This window comes from Vigna unguiculata, chromosome 3 (assembly GCF_004118075.2).
Source record: "Vigna unguiculata cultivar IT97K-499-35 chromosome 3, ASM411807v1, whole genome shotgun sequence".
NCBI classification, from domain to species: Eukaryota; Viridiplantae; Streptophyta; class Magnoliopsida; order Fabales; family Fabaceae; genus Vigna; species Vigna unguiculata.
Genome location: NC_040281.1, coordinates 33,164,509 through 33,186,888, shown reverse-complemented (window position 1 = coordinate 33,186,888; position 22,380 = coordinate 33,164,509). Strand labels below are relative to the sequence as shown.

Genomic DNA, 22,380 nt, shown 5'->3' with positions numbered 1-22,380 from the left:
TAAAATTGCAAACTTCATCCTCCTCCTGTTGCCATACCTATTTATTACTTATCTTATTTAGTATATTTCTATAATTACTCTTATATTTTATACAATAACTTATTAACCTTAACTTCTTTTTACTTATTATTACTTATTTAAATTCTATAAAGACTATTAATTATCTTACTATTTTTAGTATTTGTTGGCTTACTTTTAAATTTTTATGTAGTTTAAATTAAAATATATATATATATATATATATTAAAATAACTGACATTTTCTTACATAGTACTATGTGAATGTTAGAGAGTAAAAATTATTAAAACAACAAATTCAATATAACAAGAGTTTTAAATGAGAAATAAAAAGTTTAAATTTTTGAAAATAAATTAAAATTGAATTTAATTAATACTCATTATATCAACTCATTTAAATAAAATGATTTGTCTGAGTAGAAAAGCATATACAAATTTAAAAATTGAAATATTAAAAAAAAGGTAAGAATTTAATTATTTTAAAAAATAAAACTATTATTACATAATACTATATTTTTATCTAAAAAGCATAAAATTCAGTTATATAACTATATTCATTTTATAATTTTAAATTTATCATCTAGTTTACCAAATACTTTTAATTCAATAACTTAACATATCAGATAGGAATTAGGTTAGGATTTGAAAACACTGTAAGAAAGATACAACATTACCTCTTGAAGGAATGAAAAAGATGCATTTCATGAGATTAGGATTTCAATGAAAGAAGAACACACTATAAAGAACATGTAGACACGATAGTTTGAAAATTGAAACAACAACAAAAAAACACGAGCATGTTGCTGACATAAAAAAAGATATATATATATATATATATATATATATATATATATATATATATATATATATATATATATATATATATATATATATATATATATATATATATATATATATATATATATATATAATTAGCTTTTTATGATATAGAATGTTCATCTAAATAATATAATAATGTTACCATTGCCCAGATATATGAATTGTGTACACAACAGTCCCTGTAAAATTGTACAAAATGGTTACGGACTAAGTAGAACAAGAGTCTGATTTTATTTGACATTGATTACTTAGTTCAAACCAACGTTTAAAATAGAATCAGAGATCTAATTTTACATTATTTTTTTCTGAGACGTAAAGCAAAATGGATGAAGATAATGTTAACTCTCCCATAACAATAAAGGAGGTTCACTAACATACTTACATTCTTTCAAGCCCTGATGAACTTGAATTTTGATGGACTTTAAGCAAGCAGAAGATGCCAAAAACTCAGATTTTGCATGAGTAACTTTTCATGCCAATTCAATGGGTTCAATTCTCCATATATCTCTAGCATATTCATGAATGGTCCGGTCACTGCTGAATTTGTATGAACCAGCCGTGTTCAAGATTGACATTTTTGTCCATCTCTGCACCCACATCAATGAAATTTAAATCGCTACATGAGTCATGTGCTTGATATTATTACTACTGCATTATTAGGGTTCTATATATGATTCCTTTATATATAATACTTACTTTTTGATCACGATATGCCTTGTCAACTTCTTCTTGGCACTCCAAGTAGCTGGGGAAGTCCTTCCCTACAAGGAAATAATCAGCACGACCATACCCTTCATTCCCTTCCAAGGACCCCATCAATTCTTCGTAATTGTAGGAGCCAAAAACACCACTTCTTACATATGCCTTTACTTCTTCAAACCGTGGATCTGGCACGAACTGCACATATTTTGGAAGATTATGATGCTTCCACTGGTTTGGTCTACAATGATAATATTTTGAAGGATCTATAGAGCCTTATTATTGAATCTTCAACTGTTAGACTATATATTTTGTTGCTTTCATGCCAAATGCATCATGGTAGTAGAGCAAATTACCAGAACATGAGGGTTCTGAACTTGGTCAAGCTTTTTTTTAGTGTCTAGCTGATATATTTCTTGTTTACATTTAGCCAATGGTTACGAAAGAAGAACATGAAAGGAAAGGGAAAGAAACATTGAATGATGAATCATGTATTCTTATTTCTTTTAAAATTTACCTTTCCCTCGGCTCTTTCTTTCCGTAGCCCAGCAATTTCTTCTGCTCTTGCACCAAAAAGAAAGAAGTTATCTTCTCCTACCTCTTCTCTTATTTCAACATTAGCTCCATCAAGAGTTCCTATAACTATGCATCCATTCATTGCAAATTTCATGTTGCTTGTTCCACTGGCCTCCATCCCAGCCGTGCTAAACAGACAAAGAAAAAGTTAAAACAAAAACTGTTATAGTTGATGATAATATCAGTCCTATAAAATGAACTCAAATTAGGACTTACAAGAACACAAAACCAACCATTTTGGTTGTAAACTACAAGTAAATTATTTTTAATAAATATTTGCTAATAAAAAATGTACCTGATGTGCTGGGACAACTCACTGCCAGGAATTAGCATTTCAGCAACACTAACATTGTAATCAGGAACAAACACAACCTGCACATTAGATAGAGACCAGAATCAGTCTTCGTCCAGAAAAAGGTTTGTAGCTATGTTGAACATTTAAAAATATTTACCCTATGTTGAATCATACCTTCAAAAGATCTCCAATCTCTGGATCACGGTTGATTGTAGCTCCTACATCTGTGATGAATTTTACTATCCTTTTAGCTTGAACATATGTTGCAAATGCTTTACCCCCAAAAATACAAACTCGAGGAACAAACATTTCTTTTCTTTCCTCAGCACTCAATTCTTTCATCCTTTTGTAGCGATAAACAATTCCCAGGATGTTCAGTAACTGTCGTTTGTATTCGTGGATGCGCTTCACCTGAAAATGAATATATCAGATCTTTCTCTAACCATGAATTGAGTGAGGAAGAAACATGTCATTAGAATTTTAATGATTATCACACTTTCCCAAGTACAATTTTACTTAAGACTTCTTTTCTATTTAGCCGACACTGATTGGATTTTCATGTGTAGCCTAATATTACATACACTAAAATAACTAAATTAAAAATTGAATCCGTGATGTTAAAGTAACATTTAAGCAAAATTTGCATGGTTGATTGCTACACTTTTATAGTATGCAAGAATCTCTCGCAACGGGTTGGTATTATATGCTTGGGTTGTTCTAGGTTTACAGAATCAACAAGGAGGAACTTGATAAGTAACATCCATTCTTTGATCTAGGTCAAATATGCACCCCCAGACCTTCAATACAAATGTTAACTAAAACAGTGGAAGAAAGGAATGAAGTGGTTGGTGACAGAAAACCAACCTGTACATCAAACATTGCACTTGGATTGACGACATAACCCGTTTTATCTTTGAGAAATGATGCAACCTTAATCTTGTTTCTTCTTTTTGCTTCTATCCACTCTAGCTGTAGATCCTCATTATCTGCAAACTGGTAAATAAAATTCTTAAAGAAAAGATAAAGAAACTGTTACAATATAGGAAATGTCTCATGATATGTTAGATTATCCTCTAATATTAGTTTCTCTATCTCCTCGTTATCTCTTAGGATTAGTTAACATATTTTCATTAGGATTATGATAAGTATCTCTTAGGATTAGTTACCACATAAGCTTTTTCATTCTCCTAATATCAATTAGTATTTCATTCTCTTTTATATCTTCTTCCCGCTGTCTAAAACCCCATAATTTCAATAAGGACAAAAATATTACCTCAGGTTATGAAGCTAAACATATGATCAATCAGTCATGCACATATATTCATTGTCCAACTCTGGAGGTTAAATCATGTCAAGACAACTTATCTAATTCAAATATCATTTTAAATTAGTTTACCTTGCGAAGTATAGCCAATTTTTCAAGATCTGTTACCCAGTCTTCTGTTCCAATCCACTTGGTTATGATTTTACTAAGATCAGGATTACAGAAACGGATCCATCTTCTAGGAGTCACCCCATTTGTTTTATTCTGGAATTTCTCAGGCCACAACTGTCAAAAGTCATATGATGATGAAATTTGATGAGAATTTTATTTTCTGGATTACATACGGTGAGATCCCAAGAAAGTAATGTTCTTGAAAACAGAGAAATCATTTTTGTGTTACCTTGTAAAATTCATTAAAAACTTCATCTTTTACAATCTTGCTATGTATTGCAGCTACACCATTTACAGAAAACCCACCAGCAACACACAGATTAGCCATGCGAGCCATCATTGGTAGTTTTGGATCAACTTTGAATCTCACTTCAACTTTATTATCTGTATCCTCTTCAACTAATAGGTTTTCATTATCTTCTTCTTCTTGTCCCTCTTCTACTTCGTCATTATCATCATCATCATCTTTTTTTTCTTCTTCTTCAGTTGCCATTACATCATTATCTTCAACATCAATTACCTTCACAGGATCAACAGTTGAAGTCTCTTGTGTACGAAGTAGTTCCATCACTGAGCTAGGCAACTCGATATTTTCTAGTATTCTCATTTGTTTAAGTCTTTGTTGAAACAAGTCTAGATCATCTATCCCGTACTCGGAAATGATTTCGTGTATCAACTGGATAGCAATGCAAACACGCATAACACTAAGATAAGGTTTCACAAAGAATGATATGTGAATGGACAAATGAACCAAGAACTATACACAATATGACAATCTAAAAATCAGAAGTCTCATTTGGAACAATAATACCTCCTCATCTATCATTCGTATTATTTCCACATGTCGAGGAAGCAAATCCTGCAAAAGTGTCAAACTCCACTTCTCTAGTGCTTCCGGTAGAATTGTGTGATTTGTGTAGGCAACAGTTCTAACAGAAGATCCATTAAAAGATGAATCAGAAATGTATAAATTCAAACTAGTAGTTACCTAGGAAGATAATCAACAAAGCACTCGATATCAAATATTATTATTGAGAGGCTCTGAATTTTGAAGATAGGAACCTACTCTATTTGTTTAAGTTGGCACACTGGTCCTTGATCAATGTAGCTGCAGCAGTCTTGTTGAAAATATTGAAGCCAAGGATTAAAAAGAAAATTAAGAACAAAGTCTTACTACCCTTTACTAGTAAATAATATTTTTAAACACCAATTCTCCATAAGGCAGTATTTCCCCTCCGAAAGAGCCATTTGGGCTTAAAGCATGGACTAAGACATTTGGTTTGTGCTGAAATTCAACACAAACGGATGGAAAGAATTGAAATGTGAGGATCTAATATCTTTTTAAAGACCTACACCACCAAGAGACCAAGCTATTAGCTGAAATCTCAACAATGGCTTTATATCTTCTAAATACAAGGTGAATAAACATGTTTTGCAAAAGTAAGTACCTCTTGGTAATATTCCAGGCTTTCTCCCAACTTAAACCCTTGACATCCACCAATATCCTAATTATCTCAGGAATGCAGAGAGTTGGGTGAGTATCATTCATTTGCACCACCACTTTATCTGGGAGAGTGTCCCAATTTACTCTCTTTCCTGATCTCTTTTCAAAGCGTGCTATGATATCCTGGAGAGAGGCAGAGCACAGTGTGTATTGTTGCTTCAGTCTCAGAGTCTTTCCTTCTATTGATTCATCACCAGGGTACAGAACGTAGCAGATCTGCTTGAAATATAACATTAAAAAAAGTGAGCATAATTTTGTCATTTATCCACACAGTCAACTGAAGTTAGTACTAAAACAAAGAAGTTTATATAACAGTTAGTACGTGAAATGAAGGTGCAAGTTCAATTTGTAACAAGGAGAAACTAGACATTTGTTTATTCAACAGTTACAATATTCCACAGGTTAGACCTTCTCTGCATTCTTCAAAACAGCATATGCTTTAGCATGGTCTCCCAAATTAAAAGCTTGCAAATCAAATTCTTCCTGTGAAACTTTTGTGGACCACAATCGCAAGTTTACGGTTGTTCTTGTTTTGTATCCAGGAATGGGAACATCATAAGCAACGGCCAATATATTTTCTCCTCCAACCCACTGTTTACTTCCATTTGGCCCTGGTATAACTTCTCCATAGAATTTAACAGGATAAGAGACATCATTTCTCAGAATTTCCCAGGGATTTCCCATCTGCATAGAAACAAATCGATCAATGAATCAACAAAACAACTTCTTGCTAATATAGCAACTGAATCACCCAAAAAAGTAACAAAACAACTAAAGAAAAATGTATGCCCAACCTAATATGAAAAGTGGCTTCAAGCCATTAACTATGAAACCATGCATATAAAATATACCTCAAGCCAGTTTTCAGCAACTTCGACCTGTCCATCCCTTGTTATATGTTGTTTGAATAAACCATACTTATACCTAAGTCCATATCCCCATGCAGGGTAATTCAAAGTGGCCAAGGAGTCGAGAAAGCAAGAAGCGAGCCGACCTAATCCACCATTCCCAAGGGCAGCATCTGGCTCCTGCGGATTTCACATGAATTTGCATTTAATGAAGCTTTACTCAATTATTGAAAGTATGTACATAAGATTGTAGCTCCTGAAGGGTTATGTGGTCCTTGCACAGTTTATCTTAATCTTTGGAGTTTGTTTCAATAAAAGATAAATGGATTTTACTGGTAAACTTGATTACTTGTTTAATTGAGGCCAGTCCTAACCCACCTTAGTTGCGACTTCTTTGGGATTCCCTTAATTGCAACCTCAAAAGTAGTGATTTAGTATTACATTAACTAGTGATATTTCTAAAATAGGGTAGATAAGTAAAGTGCAAACATTGCCTCGCAAACTTATTCCGTGAGGTTAAATTGAGCCCAAATCTACATTTTAAGATGGTATTATGGTCGATAACTCGTTCAGATGACCAACTAAGATGAGTGTAATGGAATTGGCAATGAATCCAGATATGAGTATTCCTTCTGTCAAAATCTTCCTGACAGTGGATCTATATATGGAGATCAAAAGTCTTCCTAAAAATGTGGAGGTTAGTCTGTTCTAGAGCCTTATAGTGGTCATGGCTAAGCTCTAGAGGTTATCATCAAATAATCATGGATGAAAAAGGGTTTCACTTGAGGGAAAATATTGTTGAAAATCCAAGTGTGAGCATAAATCCCAAATTGAGTAAAACTGAAAAAGTTAAGCATCATATAAGTAAGAAGACTCATAAATTTATTGTCTTGAGAGTTTGAGTTATGGGTTGGACATGGTGTTAAGTCTCTCATGTGGGTTTGCTCTATAGCACATTAGTAAGTGCACTCTTCATTTTATAAGTTGATTATGTAGACTTGAATTAAGTCCAAATCCACATTCTAATGCTAACAATAATCTTCAAAATAATCTCAGTGATTTCAAGAATTAAATATGAAACTATTAATCCGCAAGATAATAGATAACAATTTTGTGAAATGGACAAAATAGTATTAGTTCTGCTCAACTTGCCACCTGTACGACTGACTGATAAATAAAATTAAATCACTTTATAGTTTCTAACTAGAGAAGAAAATTGTAATATAAATAAACCTTGTTAGCCACGTCCTCTAAATTGTGACCCAACTTTGTGAGAGCCTCGGCGTAAGGACCCAAGAGCTGTAAATTCCCAATCGCATTTAGCAATGCCCTACCCTTCACAGTTAGGAAAAGGAAGATATTAATTGAAATTAATAATTAATAATCATTTATTATGAAAATGATCTCTGCCCCCAATAAAGAAAACCCTGTAAAGAACCTGTAGATACTCCATAGACATATAGTAAGCTAGCTTGACATTCTTCCTTTCATAGTAGTCATTTGTTGCATTCCAATTTATGATGAGGGAATCACGAACACTTTCTGCAGTTGCAAAGAAAGCCTTATTGAGCTCAAACTTCTCCGGAGAAAAAGGGGTGGTGAACTCGGCATGGAATTTTATGCTTGAAGCAATAGATGCAGAATCTGGAATAAATTCATAGAAATTATCTGCGAACGTGAAGAAAGAACTATTAGTTAGGAACTTATTTACAGGAAAAATAAAAACAATGTTTAGACTATTACTAATACATCTCATATTTGTAGCTCAATAAAAACATAAAGATGGGGAGAAAATCTGGAGCATACTTCCAAAGGGACATTACTATTTTTGGACATTCCAAAGCTAATGTAAGATCCAATTCAACTCCTAAAAATGTTATAGTAACCATCATAAGAAGCCACTATTTAGGTCTGCTATTATATGCATTGACAGTTTAATTTGATATATGCTCGAACAGGGTTACCGATGAACTTGTTCATGATGCACCACTTATTACTTCATACAATTTTTTCCCCAAAACTAACATCTTACAAAGCTAACTGAAAGATATATAACCAAGAGAATTATAAACATGAATTTCTGAATTATATACATTAGAACAAAAGAAGTGACTAAAGAAATACAGTGACAAAGTAATCGAAAATGCAAGCAAGCAAGCAACCTCGTTTGGTGAGTGTATCTTTCACTTCCTGCTTCTCGTCGCTGGCAACATTCTTCACAGAGAGCTTTCTTATTGCCCTTCTGGAAATTGACTTTGTGATGACAAGCAACTGCCAAATATTGTTTCTTTGACTGAAACCTGTGAAGCTTGATTTTGGATTGTGATGTAAAGCTGAGTTGGAATGCCTGCAGGTCGTTGAGAAGGGTAGAGCAGCCATTGGTGCTCGGTTTCTTTAAATCAGTGCTTAAGCTTCTCCAATAAAATAGAAACAAGCAGCACAGAAATAATGTTCATGCAATGCTGCTTTGACTTGAGAGGAAGACCAAGAAGTGAGTGAAAGAGGAAGTGTTTATGTGTGTGTTTGTCTGTCTTCTTATCTTTAATATTTTGGTATTTGTAGACGGTACTCTCATTTTGAGCACGAGCAAAAACAGTGTCACTATCCCCGTTCCCTGTTGTGACACTGGTTGGTTGGTTCTCCTTCTTCCTTTCATGATCAAGAATCATCATTATTAAACTCGCATATCAACGAAACAGTTAATGACCAAATTACCCATGTGATATTTCTGGGTTTCTGCCCAACACATTCAGATTTTTTTGAGTAATTTTTGTCCACATTTTGATATAGCACGCTGATTCCTTGTCCGAATATGACCACTTGGACAGCAACGCAATATTGCTACTTTTCTATCCGACTTAAAATCCTACACATGACAAAATAGATTGGGCTCATCGCTGTGCTATGTGCCCATAATAAACAATTGATTCGAGTTTGAATCTAGAAAATTTTCTTAATTGAAGAGTTGCGTAAAAGTATCTTATACGTTCAATGAAACCAGCTTGCTTGCCTTTCAAGAGGGGTAACAATCTCTCCTTTCCAAGTTTGTGTATCAAAAAACAACTATGACATTCACAAGTTATAGACCAAATTGGGTATTTCCTATTGCGACATCAAAGTTAGTGTATCAATAGTGCACTCATATCATATCTAACATTTTTGTTCTGTTACAACAGTATGGTCTCATCCGACAAATCATATTACCTTGAATAATGTACAACACAAGGTCATACGAAAGGCCTCAGATGCCATAAATAAGCAAGAAAAAAATGCATATATACAGAGACACGTCCTCAAGTATATGAGGTGACAACTTAATAGTCTTGAACTAAAACGAGCGGAAATCTCATTTTGTTTTTCTTTTATGTGAACCTTCACGACCTACTTAAAAAGGTGGTAACCATTAATGAACAGTTCAAGTCTCCGTAGTCTTCACTGGAGTCCAATTGCTCCTGGTCTCTTCAGACTTCTTCCTGGCACTTGTAACGAAACCAAGAACGTAACCCATGAATGCCCCAAGAAACAGCACACTTCCTCCCTTCACATACCATGACAAAGTGGATTCCACAATCTTATTTTCAGCTTTAGAATTAACATCAATACTACAGTCTCCATTACCACTGACAACTTCCCCAGATGCCAGAATTTCCACCGTGTCATGCACTATACCGTCATGGTTTCCGACATAAGAAAGCACAAGCTTCTGCTTTGAAGCCACCAGTCTTGTGTACCCAAACTCACCCCCACGGTACAGGGACCAATTCGGCTGTGGAAAGATTGGGTCATTGGGATGGTCTGGCCTTGGTTCCCAGGTAGGTTGCCAATCTTGCCCTGCCATGCCAATCACCATATGAACAGTATATCCTTTCTTGTCCCCTGTGCTCTGACCCACATTACCACCACATGTGAAGTTATTCAGCGCACAAAATCTCTCATATCGATGAACATGACCCCAAAGGGCAAGTGAGACCTTGTTATTCACAAACAGAGGTTCCAAATGCTCGAGCATCTTCCCTCTTAAAGCAGCATCCCTATTTTCATGACTGGTAGTGTACATCGGTCTGTGCCCTTGCACTACCACAAAAGGAGTTTTGTTCCTGTCAACTGATTCCAGATCATGCTTCAAGAAGTTGTACTGGTTGCTCCCGGGAAGGAAATTAGTCTCCGTGGAAATATACACAAAGTGTACTACTCCCATATCAAATGAATAATAAAGATTCCTAGTTGGTGGGGCTTCAGTTCCAGTCGGTTCTGAAGAGTTTCCAGGCATGTTGAACCTCAAACTGTAAGGCACACCACACTCACCGCCCCCATCTTTCCCATAACTGGCCCAATCAGGTTTCCACGGCTGCAAAGGCCAATCATACTCATGATTGCCAATGCAAACATGGTATGCCACTTTGGACGAAACAGGCTCAATCTGGTTGAAAAAATGGTCCCACACCCACGAATAACCTCTTGCATAGCTAATGTCTCCAATGTGAGACACAAAGGCTGGCTTGTCACCTAGAGCTTCAACATCACGGAGGATCCACTTCATGGTTGATAAGCTTTCTTCTTGTGTTCGCACAAACGTATTATATGGTACACTTGTTCCCATGTCACCAAACAGGAAAGCTATTGTTTCATCTGAATCACTATTCCTCGAGACAAAACTGTGAGTTGCAGACCAACCTCCATCATCATTTCCAACCTGGAACATACCAATTCTAAACAGTTAATATCTTAACATTTCTCCATTCATGGGCTCACTGTTTGTGAGCAAAACATCAATTTTGTTTCTAAAATTGACTAACACCAGACAATTTAGTACTAACAAAAGCAAAATTAATACCTGACTTGGGCGTCAGCAAAACTGTCCAAAGCAAGTGTTCCACATTATTTTTATCAAATAAAATCTCATTCACCAGTGTAACCATGAAACGTATTGACTCAATATAAGGTTTTTAAAACGGTATTTAGTTTGAGCTAAATAGATATGTTCATTCAATGTAAAAGTTTTAACAATTCAATTAATAAAACATGATATATACACTTCAGAAAAAGTAATATGTACATTGACGGTTTTTTTCCAATATCGACCAATTAGAAATTGTCTCCAATGATAAATTTCTTGGTTAATACAATAATAATTTCAAAATATATATATATACTTAATATGATTTCTGATTGATAGATAGCTCAATATATTTACGCCAACAGTGTATGAAAGTTAATCTCTAATTTTTAAAGAAAAAATTATGATGTTGGCAAATTTATCAATCATAACAGTTTTTTCAATATGATTGAAATTTGAATGTTGGTATAATAAAATCTCTGTACTACCAGAGCACGTATTATTTATTCTTCCATTTATATCAGTAATGCAAGAGTATTTATAAGACCGGAGTCTCACAAGACCCAAGTCGTAAACCTTATGAGTGAATATATAAAAAGTAGGAGTACGTTTTACTTGATTAAGTTGTACGGAATCATCACATCATTAAGCTAATCCTAAGCTCTATTTTTGAAGAACAATTGTTTACGTTGTTTTGTTAGACAACTTAAAGGAACTTAAAATGTGGCACTTTCGTCGTTTACCTTACAAATTACGTACCTTGTAATAATACCTTAGTCCCTTCTTCAAATCCGTAAGAAGCGCGTTGTGGATATAACCAGGGTCTCTCCACCCAACGCTGGAGTTGGCGGGCGCGTCGCACATGTGCTCCTTCCCATAGCGCTCCACACGCGCGAGTACGACTGCATCGAGCGCGTCCTCCTTCTCCCCATAGCGCACGTAGGTTTCCTGGGGGTTGGGCGTGACGTACATGACGCGCATGGCGTCGGGTTGGTCCCCGAAGGCCAGGTGGATCTGTCCGGGTCCCCGGTTGGGCGCAAAGGCGACCTCGCCGGAGAACGCCAGGAGGCGGCGCGTGGAGGGAAGGGGGTTGTTGTCGTGGTCTTTGCGCTTGGGGTTGATTTCCGATCGGGTCCAGCGGAAAATTCGGAAAGAGTAGTTGTAGCGGAGGTCAACGAGAGGGAAGGAGATGTTGCCCGACCCGGATTCCCAAGTTGGGGATTCGGAGAGGAATCGGTAGCCGACGAAGTTGTCGTGGGGGGAAGTCGGAGGAGAGTAGATGGCTAGGAAATCGAAGTCGGAGGGGCCTTCGACGCCGGACCATTGGAGGTGGACGAAGTCGCCAGATTTAGAAAGCGTGGTGGGGGTGGCGGAGAGGGAGGCTTTGGAGTGGACGCCGGGGAAGTGGAAGTGGAGGAAGATGAAGAAGCAGAGAAAGAAGGGGACTGTGCCATGATCGGAAATCATGGTGGTTGGGTGGATTTGGATTCAAATTCGGGTTCGGATTCGGATTCGGATTTTGATATTGGATGTGGGAATTACTCTTGTTCGTGGTTTTGTGGGACGATGGTTAGGGACGTGAAAAGCATCGTTTTTGCATTGAAGTGGCATATTCCATCCCTCAATCTTCTTTTGCTTTAGCCACTCTTCTCTTCCTGTACAATTTCTTCGTACTTTTACCCCCGCTCTCTTCATCGATGTGTATTTTTAGTGAAGGGATTACTGTATCAATCATTTAAAATTATTATCATTTAAAAGTAATTATTATAAAAATTCTAAATTAGCTTTTTGTTATTCGTTCAAAAAATAATTATTATAAGATTTAAATTTAATTTTGTTCCGGCAAAGAAGAGGTTGATTGGTTTTAAGTAAAAACATTTGCTCTTTGTCCGTCAAATATAACGCAAAATTAGTATTGACTTCTGTTCAAAATTTTAATTTTATTTGATTCTATAAATAATGGATTTATTCTTTCTTACTCAACAGTAGTAAATTTTGTTTGAAGTGGTAAACGGTGTTTTATCAAGGTATATAAAAATATTTACGGGTTGCTTTACATTAGTTGTTCACGTGCCAATAATTAATTATTTTAAAATGAAATAAAAAATTAAAAACTGGACCAGTTTTGCTTATGTTTTAAAAAGATGGACCAAATATTTTCAAAACCACGAAGGGTTTCCTTAATCTCTATCTCTGCAAGGCTCCACACTCCATCGCCAAGTTTCAAGGCTGTGTGTCACAAAATCGGCAGCCGAAAATAACTGGATTCTCGCCTTTACCAACATCGCTAATGTCAGGGTCATCTTCGGAGGCGTCACCGTTCAGAAATGCAACCAATATATTAGTGTCTCAATCTTTCAAGATCATATTTCCTCAATTTTTTCTTGATTCCTGCATTCACTTTTGTCTATTTTTTTTAGGATTAAATCTGTTTTTGTTCCTTAACTTTCAGTGAATTTTGTTAGTCCATTTTAAAACTTTGAATCAATTTAGTCCTTCATCTTTTGAAATATGTGGATTTAAATCCTTTTAATCAAATTTTGTTAAGTTTATTTGACATTTCAAGTGCGTTTTATAATAGAATTTGACTTAACATTAAAGCAAAAATGTGTCAAATAGTATAAACAACTCAAATACAATCCTAAAATGCGTACGAAACATCAAATAAACCTAACAAAATTTGATTAAAAGGACTAAATCCACGTATTCCGAAAGATGAATGACTAAATTGGTCCAAAGTTTCAAAATAGACTAATTCCAAAATTCACTGAAAGTTAAGGGACCAAAAACATATTTAACCCTTTTTTTTATTCGAGTCTCTATTTCCCATGTTTCGCGTAGACCGTTATCTAAATAATTTTTCCTCAAATTTGTTGGTTCCTCATAAATTACCATCAATATAATAAATGCATCGGTATAGTAAAAGATCTTTGGGTTCTCTTCACACCCATCTTTCATCAACATATTTATTGATGAAATTACCAATAGGTTTTAAAGAAGTACTATTACCAGCAGTCCATATCAAGGTCATAGTTAGGAGTGTCAAAGTGACTCAATCTGATTTATAAAGGATGACTCACGGATTGAAACTCTTTTTGACATATCTAGTCATAGTCGATATCATCACTATTATAAATTACTGATGAATTCATTAGTGAATTTTACTTATGGACTCATTACCAATGGATATTTTTATCAATAATAAAAAAAAATTTATCAAAAGATATTACCAACGCATCAATTACCCTTAAGTATTTAACCAACATTAAAGTGTTCAACTAGCGCTTGAGTACCCAAAATACATGTCACTTACACATGTTCAAGACATGTATACCTCTCCTATACCAAACTTAAGAATTTAGAGCAATGCTTTGCACAAGCCATATCGCTTGAGCAGCTTCTCCAATGTTTGAGTGATATACTTCCCAACAAGAAAGGTTTTTTTTTCACGTCTCTCACTTAAGCTCCAAGCCATCACTTGCATTATACAATATGTCGCATGAGTGACCAACACATAACCTGAGTGACGTGAGGTGATAAATGTAATTATTGCACACAGTTTAGGTATTGTCCCAATGACAACATATCACTCGAAGAATAACCCAAACTCATATTACACAACATTTTCAAAGGTTTCCTCAACAACAAACTTATACAATCTAAATTCAATATTTAGACCATAATTAAGTCCAAAATAACAAATATATTTTCATTACTTACCAACGAAATACTACTAAAGGCAACTAATTAGTCAATAAACTCAAATTTATCGACGAATTGTTTTTTACAAAGTTAACATTTTAATTTATTGAAAAATATTTTCGCTAATAACTTATCATAACAATTACTAACGACATAAGTCGATGAAATTATCTATCAGTAAATCACAAGTCTTATTACCTTATCAACACAATTATCGACGGTATCATTCTATGGGTAAATCTGTTGACACTTTGGGTGGCAAATTTCCTACCTAATCTGATGAAGATTTTTTTTATATTAAGGGAAGATGGGTGAGTAGAAGGAGATGAGGAGATGGCTCAAGGGTGATGTGGAGGCTCACCTATGACGTGTAAGTGGAGGACAAATGTGATGGTGAGGGTGGTTGTCAAAGTTAGAGAAGGAGGTGGAGGATGAGGAGAAAGAAGAGGAAAGACTTGGAGGAAAAGAGGAGGAGGATGAGATCCTAAATGTTGAAAGTGACCTATATAAGGGGTGGCGCAATGGCCCGATGATGAAGAGGAAAAAGATTTAGAAATAAAGGAAAAATAATAGGAAGAGGAGGAAGAGAAAGGAGATCCAATCGTGCATTTTATTGACGAATATTTATCCACGAATTTATGATTATCGGCACTTACCAACAGATTTGTGAACCGTTAGTAAAGTTTACCGACAAATTTTTACTCGTCAATAGTTTGTTAGTAAGCATGATTTATCAACGAATTTTTACTACTATCAACGGATTGTGCCCATCAGTAATATGTGATTTTATTATAGTGTACAAATTCAAGAAACTCATATCAAATGCATATAATTCATATTTCATTTCACTTCCTTGTATAATCAATTCACCATTTCTATTATATATTTCATATAATATCATTTTTCATACAATCTAAGTACTTCATACATACATCATATTGTAGGCAAGGATTATTAGCTCCCTTTAGCTATATTGAAACTAGTTTTATCGAACAAATCATTGTGTATCCCTTAATAATCCAAGTAAATTTCCAAAAACTCAAACTTACACTAACAACATTTCTCCTTAAACACTCATTCAAGAAGAGAATGAGAATGGACTTTAAAATACAAGAAGAAATAAAACTACTTAGTATAACTAAACATTTGATCAATTCAAATAGCTTCAAACTTCTTTAAAGTCTCAATCTAATATTAAATTAACAATAAAAAAACTCGTGTTATGATAAAGAAAATGTAGAGAGAAAAAATGTTTGTATAAACTGAAAATTTTAAGATGATCTAAGAATTTATCATTTAACTTCTATCTTTAGATTTCATACCTAATTCATTTTAAAATCTAATAATTATTGGATCTTACGAGTTACTAAACAACATTTTATTTGTGTGGTAAAGTTTTGTGAGTGTAACTACAATATGTTAATAGCTTCCAACCTCGTCGTCTTTGTATAATATACAATGGATTATAATCATGTGCATGGTCAAAAGGTAAAAATATTGATCAAGTTCAACTTAAAACAAGGAATCTTACATGTATAATTAATGTTATTTGAGCAAGGAAAAAATGAATATTACATGTACTATTTCTTGTCATTTCTCACATAGTACTGGATAAGAAAGACAAGTGAAACCCACACACTTTCTCTTCCTTTCTTCATAGATCAATAGAAACAAACTAGTCTTACCCAACCTAGTTATGCATCTCTCAATCTTAACCTATTATTATTATTACTAGATATTTTCCTTGTGTATTGTATGAGTTAGTTAACATTTTTTTTTGTTAGTTAGTTTCATAATTGTTTTCAATTTTTATAGTCTTATTACATGTATACTCCTAATTCAATTTTTACACAATATGAAAACTAAGATGGTATCAGATTTTCATCCTCTTCTTTCTCATTCTTGATTCTTTCTCTATTGGATATAGCTTCCGAAACCCATACCGATTTTCACACCAATCCTTTCTTCCTCCATTCAAATGAAAAACCCTACTCTTGCTCTTATGTCTCCTTTGTTAGATGGCAAGAATTATGATGCTTGAGCTTGAGCTATGAAATTTGACCTAAAATCCAAGAATAATAGACACCTTTTCAAAACATTTGTCAAGAAGTCCTCTTCAAGAGCCTTGGGATCATTGCAATACTATGGTTCCCTCATGGCTTCAACGATCGATGCATGAATAAATTCTTAAATTCATTATCTGGATCGACACCACCATTGACGTATGGCAAGATCGTTATCACAAGTTTCACTAGGGAGACATTTTTCACATTGTTGATTTACAAAAAGAATTGTATAAATTGAACCAAGGTACTCTCTTCGTTATTGAATTTTAGACCGAGGTATGCACCATTTGAGAAGAGGTCGACTTGATTACAAGTGTGCCTATTATTCTTGTGGTTTTGTTGTGTCTGCCCGCAAATATAAGAAAGTAATATCATGTTATTCAATTTCTTAAAGGTTTAAATGACCAATATGCTCAAGTGAGATCTTAAATTATGTTGCTTGATCCCTTACCTGATATTACTAAAGTCCCAATATGGTAAAGCAGCAAGAAAGGCAGTAAAACTTCAATTTACAAAGTTTTGTTTCTCACAAATCTATTTCTCCTATTTTCATTACTTTACCAAATAATATTCAAGTATCTACTTCCATTCCTAGTACTGTTGTTTTATCATATTCTCTAATCCTTTATGATGTTATTTATGTACTAGAATTTCATGTCAATCTTATTTATGTCAATAAGTTGATATGTACATTGCATTGCGAATTGTTTGTTGACTTTGATTCTTGTTTCATTATGAATAATACTTCCACGAGGATGATTGGTTCAACTATCTTGCGTTAGGGATTGTATATGATAAATCTGCTACCTTCACACATTAAAGTCCCCATTGTTTATGCTCACATAGCTTCTACTATTTTCAGAGATGTGTCTTTTGGCATCTTAGAGTAGGTCATGTTTCTAATTCCATATTATGTTTTATTTTCGAAAATTTTCCTTTTATTCCTCATTGTAGCATAACACTCCTTGTGACATTTGCCACTTTTCTAAACAAAGGAAGTTACCACACTACAATACTGAAACACGTTCAAATAAAGTTTTTGACATTTTTCATGGAGATATTTGGGGCCAAATTTAGTACTTTCTATGTCTGGACATAGATATTTTATTACTCTAGTTGATGACTATTCTTGTTTTACATGCATTAAACTCATGAAACATAAACCTAAATTAGAACATGTTTGATTCACTTCATTTCCTTGATTGAAACACAATTCAATACTAAATTAAAATGTTTTCAAAGTGACAATTGAGTAAAGTTTTTATTGTCTGATTTTTTCTATTGAAAAGAAATAATTCATTAGAGAACATGTGTTGAGACACTTTAACAAAACAACATTGTTGAATGCAAGCACCAACATATTTTAAATGTAGCTCCAACCTTGTCTTACAAAGTCAGTTGCCTAAAAAAATTTGGCATTTTGTTGTTCATATTATTAATAAATTGCCTATTCCATTGTTAAAATTCAAATGTCCCTATGAATTGTTGTATGCTTAACCACCTAGATGATTCATTTAAAGGTTTTTTGTTGTTTAACTTTCGCTAGAAATCTTCAATCTCATAGAACAAAATTTCAGCCTAGAGCTCGTAAAATTGTTTTTGTGGGATATAAGGAAGGTACTAAAGGATATGTCTTATATGATCTTCAATCTCATGAAATCTTTATTTCAAGGAATATCATTCTTTATGAAAATGTGTTTTCCTTTATTGTGACTATTCCCCCCACAACCTGATACTTCTCAAAATCAACTTCCTTTACTTTCCAATATTTTCACTCGAACTGCATCACAACATATTCATGTTGTTACTGTCCCTACTTTTCCTATGGAAAATGATCACATTTCAAATCCTTCCACCTTAATCAATCTCTCACTACAAAAAAAAAGGCTATTCTGTGGAGGTTTTTATTTTAATTTGTGAGGGTTTTTACCCTTTGTAAATTAATTTGCAGGGTTTTTTTAAATCCTTGCAATTAGGTTCACCACAACCTATTTGGGGACTATTATTTTGTGGAGGTTTTAAACCTTCTTTATTTCCAACTATTTTATTGTAGAGATTTAAAAGTTTATTTTATTTATTTTGTGAGTTTACTACTTTATTTTGCTTGCATTATTTCTAATCTCATAAATACAATAATTTGTTAGTAATTAGAAACTCTTGTATATGATAATGTATGTCACTATTTGAGATGCTTATATTTTTGTGCCAACTATATTTATTTGTAAACTTCGTTCAAATACTTTAATTGTGATAAAAGACAAGAAAATGTTTACCAAACTGCTCAAATATATTGAAACATTTTATTCTCAAAATCACCATAGCAACATAAAAGTAATTTAAACTAAAATGTAAATACAACGTAATCATATTTACTTGTGCTTATACAAACCAGTCCTTTAAAATTGTAGAAAATAAGTAAGAAGAAGAGGCATATAAATAAGCCTCTTCAATTGATAAAATGTTTAAGTAAAAACATCGAAAACCCAAGTTACAAGGATCATGGCCATGTTGCTCCAAAGCAAGAAACTCTTTCACTTCCTTCTCTTACATACTTCTTGCCTCAGATGCCTTTGCTTTGTGCCAAAAAAAAAATACAAAATTTAGTATTCTTCTACTTTTCACAATCAATTTGTGCCCCTTTTAATGTTCGGAACTTTCATTAATTTGTGCCCCTTTCTTGATACTTTAATTCCATCATGCAGCACCTTCACGATGTCCTTTTTTTGTTGCTCATTGCAAAATACCCTATATAATTGTCAGGAAATTATAGACAAAATTTAGGATGAAAACATTATAATCTATCCTAAATAAGTTAGATATGGTAAATGAACTCACCAAAGGCAAAAATCTTGAACCTTGGTAAGAAAGATATTAGAACACTACAAGCAGATTTTAAAAAAATAGTTAATTCATTTTCAAATTGAACATAAAGGACATGAAAAGAATCAACATGTTTACCATATAAATTTGTCTCATTAGTAAACCACTTGCAGAGTTTCTAAGCATGATACAACAACTGAAATGGTGTGTTGTGTCTCACCTTCTCAACCCAAGCCTCTTTAAATTGACCAAGTCAAAGAACCCATAAACCATCTAGAGAACTCTTGCTACCACTGCACCATTGTCCCTTTTAAGGCTTTTATTACTCTACAAAGAATGCAAATAATCTAAACAGGGAAAGATTGCTCATTAGAAACTTCATAAAAAGAACCAAGCCAAAAAGATGGAAATACAAATGGTTAAAAATAAAAAAGTGAACACAAATGTTGTAACCACACGTTATATTCCAAAACATAATCCAAAGTGAAAAAGAGTGGAACAAACCAACCAAGTGAATGGAAAATGTTTGTGAGATGCTTTTTGAAATTAATAAAAAGTACACATTAGATGTTTTAGAATTGAGTTCATGAAAATTCTATTGCAGCTTAATGACTACTAGATTATATCCATTCTCTGCTCTTAAATACTGAGAACAACCGCAACCGAATGACACATTTTGAGTTTAGTTTTTCACTCTCTTCTTCAACCTGGGAATTTCATCAAACACGTGTTGGGCAATAACAACATCCCTACTCAAACATGAATCAATAAACACTACCTTTAGCTTATATCAATAAACTTTTAAATATGAGGGTTTCGTAAATTTACTAGTTTATTTCACACATTCCCTTTCCTTTGTAGTGAATGCTACGAAAACAGGGACCAACTCCCTTGCCTTTGTAGTGTCAACCATAGCCACCAACTCCAACACTGAAGCCACGTATCCATCGCATCTTCAAAGCCAAACACACCTACCACCATGAACGCACCACGTCTTCAATACCCTCCAACCACAACACCTTCAACGCCCCACTCCACTTGGGTGGTTAAAAATAGTAGTCGAACTATGTCTAGGGTTGGACATAACTAAATAGCTCTCACCATTGCAAACCCATTGCGTCTTCAACAACATCTAACCACAACTCCTTCACTACCCACCACTCCACTAGGGTGATTCAAAATAGTTGCCAAACTATGTCTAAGGTTGGACGTGACAAAAAGGGTTTCCAAATTTTTCAATCGAATTGTGTGGATGGGTTCAAAAATATGAATGTGAGATGAAAGATGAAAGCGAAATATGAATGTGAGACAAAGAAAGAAGAAAAGGGAGTGTGAATGTGAGATGAAGAAAGGGAGTTGAATAGGAAAACCCGAAAACAAGAGACAAAAATGTTAAGAGGGAAAGGGGAGAGGGAAACCTAAAAATGAAATGGAAGTGGGAAAGTGAAATTTTAACCTACCATTTGTGTAGGTCATAAACTTGTTCAAAAAAAGAAATTAAAACCCCCACTATTATTTTCTTTTTAGACAATCCACTAGATCATCTTAAATAATGTGAATTTGTAGGTGGTTTTATAACCTCCGAAAAATAACCCCTACTAAATACTATTTTTTTGTAATGTCTACAAACTCAACCTCTTAGACATTCCACTAGACTTCAACACCAATCTTCATACTTAACAGATTTTCACTATCATCTTGTGGTTGCTTCTAGTTGTTCAACCAATCCTGCTACAAGTACTTGTGCATATTCTTTGTCTTTTGTTCTTTATTATAATCATTGCAAAACTTCTTATAAAAAGTTTTTTTTTCTATAATTACTATTTATGAACCTGGTGGCTCCCTCCTCAAGCTGATTCTCCAAAGCTAGAATATGAAATCCATGGTACAAAGTGGCATGCGAAAGACTTGAATTGAGGTAAAGGATGCTCTCGATTTTGATGGTTTGGTGTGTAGAATGGTGTGGTTTGGTGCTCTCAAGTGAAGTAGGGCCAACACTCAAGGAAGATGGGTAGAGGAGACCACATGGATGTTCTAGCTAAGACTTCGGAGACAAGTATGAAGGCACAAAATAATTTGGTAGCTTAACTCTACTAATCTCAAAGTGAATTTACAAGGGGGATACGCCTCTATTTATAGCCTAAGGTGTCTCCAAATTTGGAGATGCAAAATCCTAAAAACTCTAACTTGGCTAGCTTGAAGTCCAAGGCATAAATCTTCTCCAATAGGAAGAAGACATATGGTCACCTAAGAAGGTGGAAAATATTCTTCATTCCTAGAATGTCATGTGGCCACTCAAGAAGGTGAAAAATAATTTTCATTCCCAGAATGACATGTGGCCACTAGGAGGAAACCTCTCCGATGAGAGCATGACATATGGTAACTCAAGAAGGTGGAAAATACTCTTCATTCCTAGAGTGTCATATGGCCATTCAAGAAGGTGGAAAATACTCTTCATTCTTAAAGTGGCATGTGGCCACTAGGAAGAAACCTCTCCAATGAGAGCATGACACATGACCACTCTCTCCCAAAGGAGATAAGTCTCTCCTTTGTCATCCAAGCTACTCTTTTAGGCGCATATTGACTTGAAAAGTCAATGAAGAATGTGTTCCACACTAATGGGCTTTCTAAGGCCCAAAACCTTATGTTACTTGGTTCATTATACAAGGCCCAAAATAAAATCTACACTACTAGGCCCATAATACAAAGCCCCAAAAAATAAATCTATACTACTAAGAGTG

At 34.3% G+C, this 22,380-nt stretch overlaps 2 protein-coding genes across 3 annotated transcripts; both read right to left on the bottom strand.

Moving 5' to 3' along the window:
• Positions 1-972: 972 nt before the first annotated feature.
• LOC114175353 (alpha-1,4 glucan phosphorylase L-2 isozyme, chloroplastic/amyloplastic-like) lies at positions 973-8,868 on the bottom strand. Of its 2 annotated transcripts, XM_028060129.1 has the most exons (16): positions 8,377-8,868; positions 7,653-7,882; positions 7,448-7,549; positions 6,218-6,394; positions 5,775-6,050; positions 5,311-5,582; positions 4,929-4,970; positions 4,674-4,791; positions 4,092-4,538; positions 3,824-3,976; positions 3,292-3,420; positions 2,602-2,838; positions 2,428-2,504; positions 2,074-2,260; positions 1,554-1,754; positions 973-1,444 (listed from the first exon to the last, which is right to left on the bottom strand). In XM_028060129.1, exons 1-16 carry the CDS (start codon positions 8,591-8,593, stop codon positions 1,328-1,330), a joined length of 2,982 nt encoding a protein of 993 aa, XP_027915930.1. In that variant the 5' UTR covers positions 8,594-8,868; the 3' UTR covers positions 973-1,327. The 2 variants fall into 2 exon arrangements, with proteins under 2 accessions (XP_027915930.1, XP_027915931.1); XM_028060130.1 differs by lacking the exon at positions 4,929-4,970 and having other exon boundaries at positions 8,377-8,867.
• Positions 8,869-9,333: 465 nt separating this feature from the next.
• Positions 9,334-12,773, bottom strand: LOC114177730 (probable inactive purple acid phosphatase 9). Its single transcript, XM_028063223.1, has 2 exons — positions 11,811-12,773; positions 9,334-10,907 (listed from the first exon to the last, which is right to left on the bottom strand). The coding sequence occupies exons 1-2, from the start codon at positions 12,516-12,518 to the stop codon at positions 9,630-9,632; spliced, it is 1,986 nt and encodes a 661-aa protein (XP_027919024.1). The 5' UTR covers positions 12,519-12,773; the 3' UTR covers positions 9,334-9,629.
• Between the last annotated feature and the right edge of the window lie 9,607 nt (positions 12,774-22,380).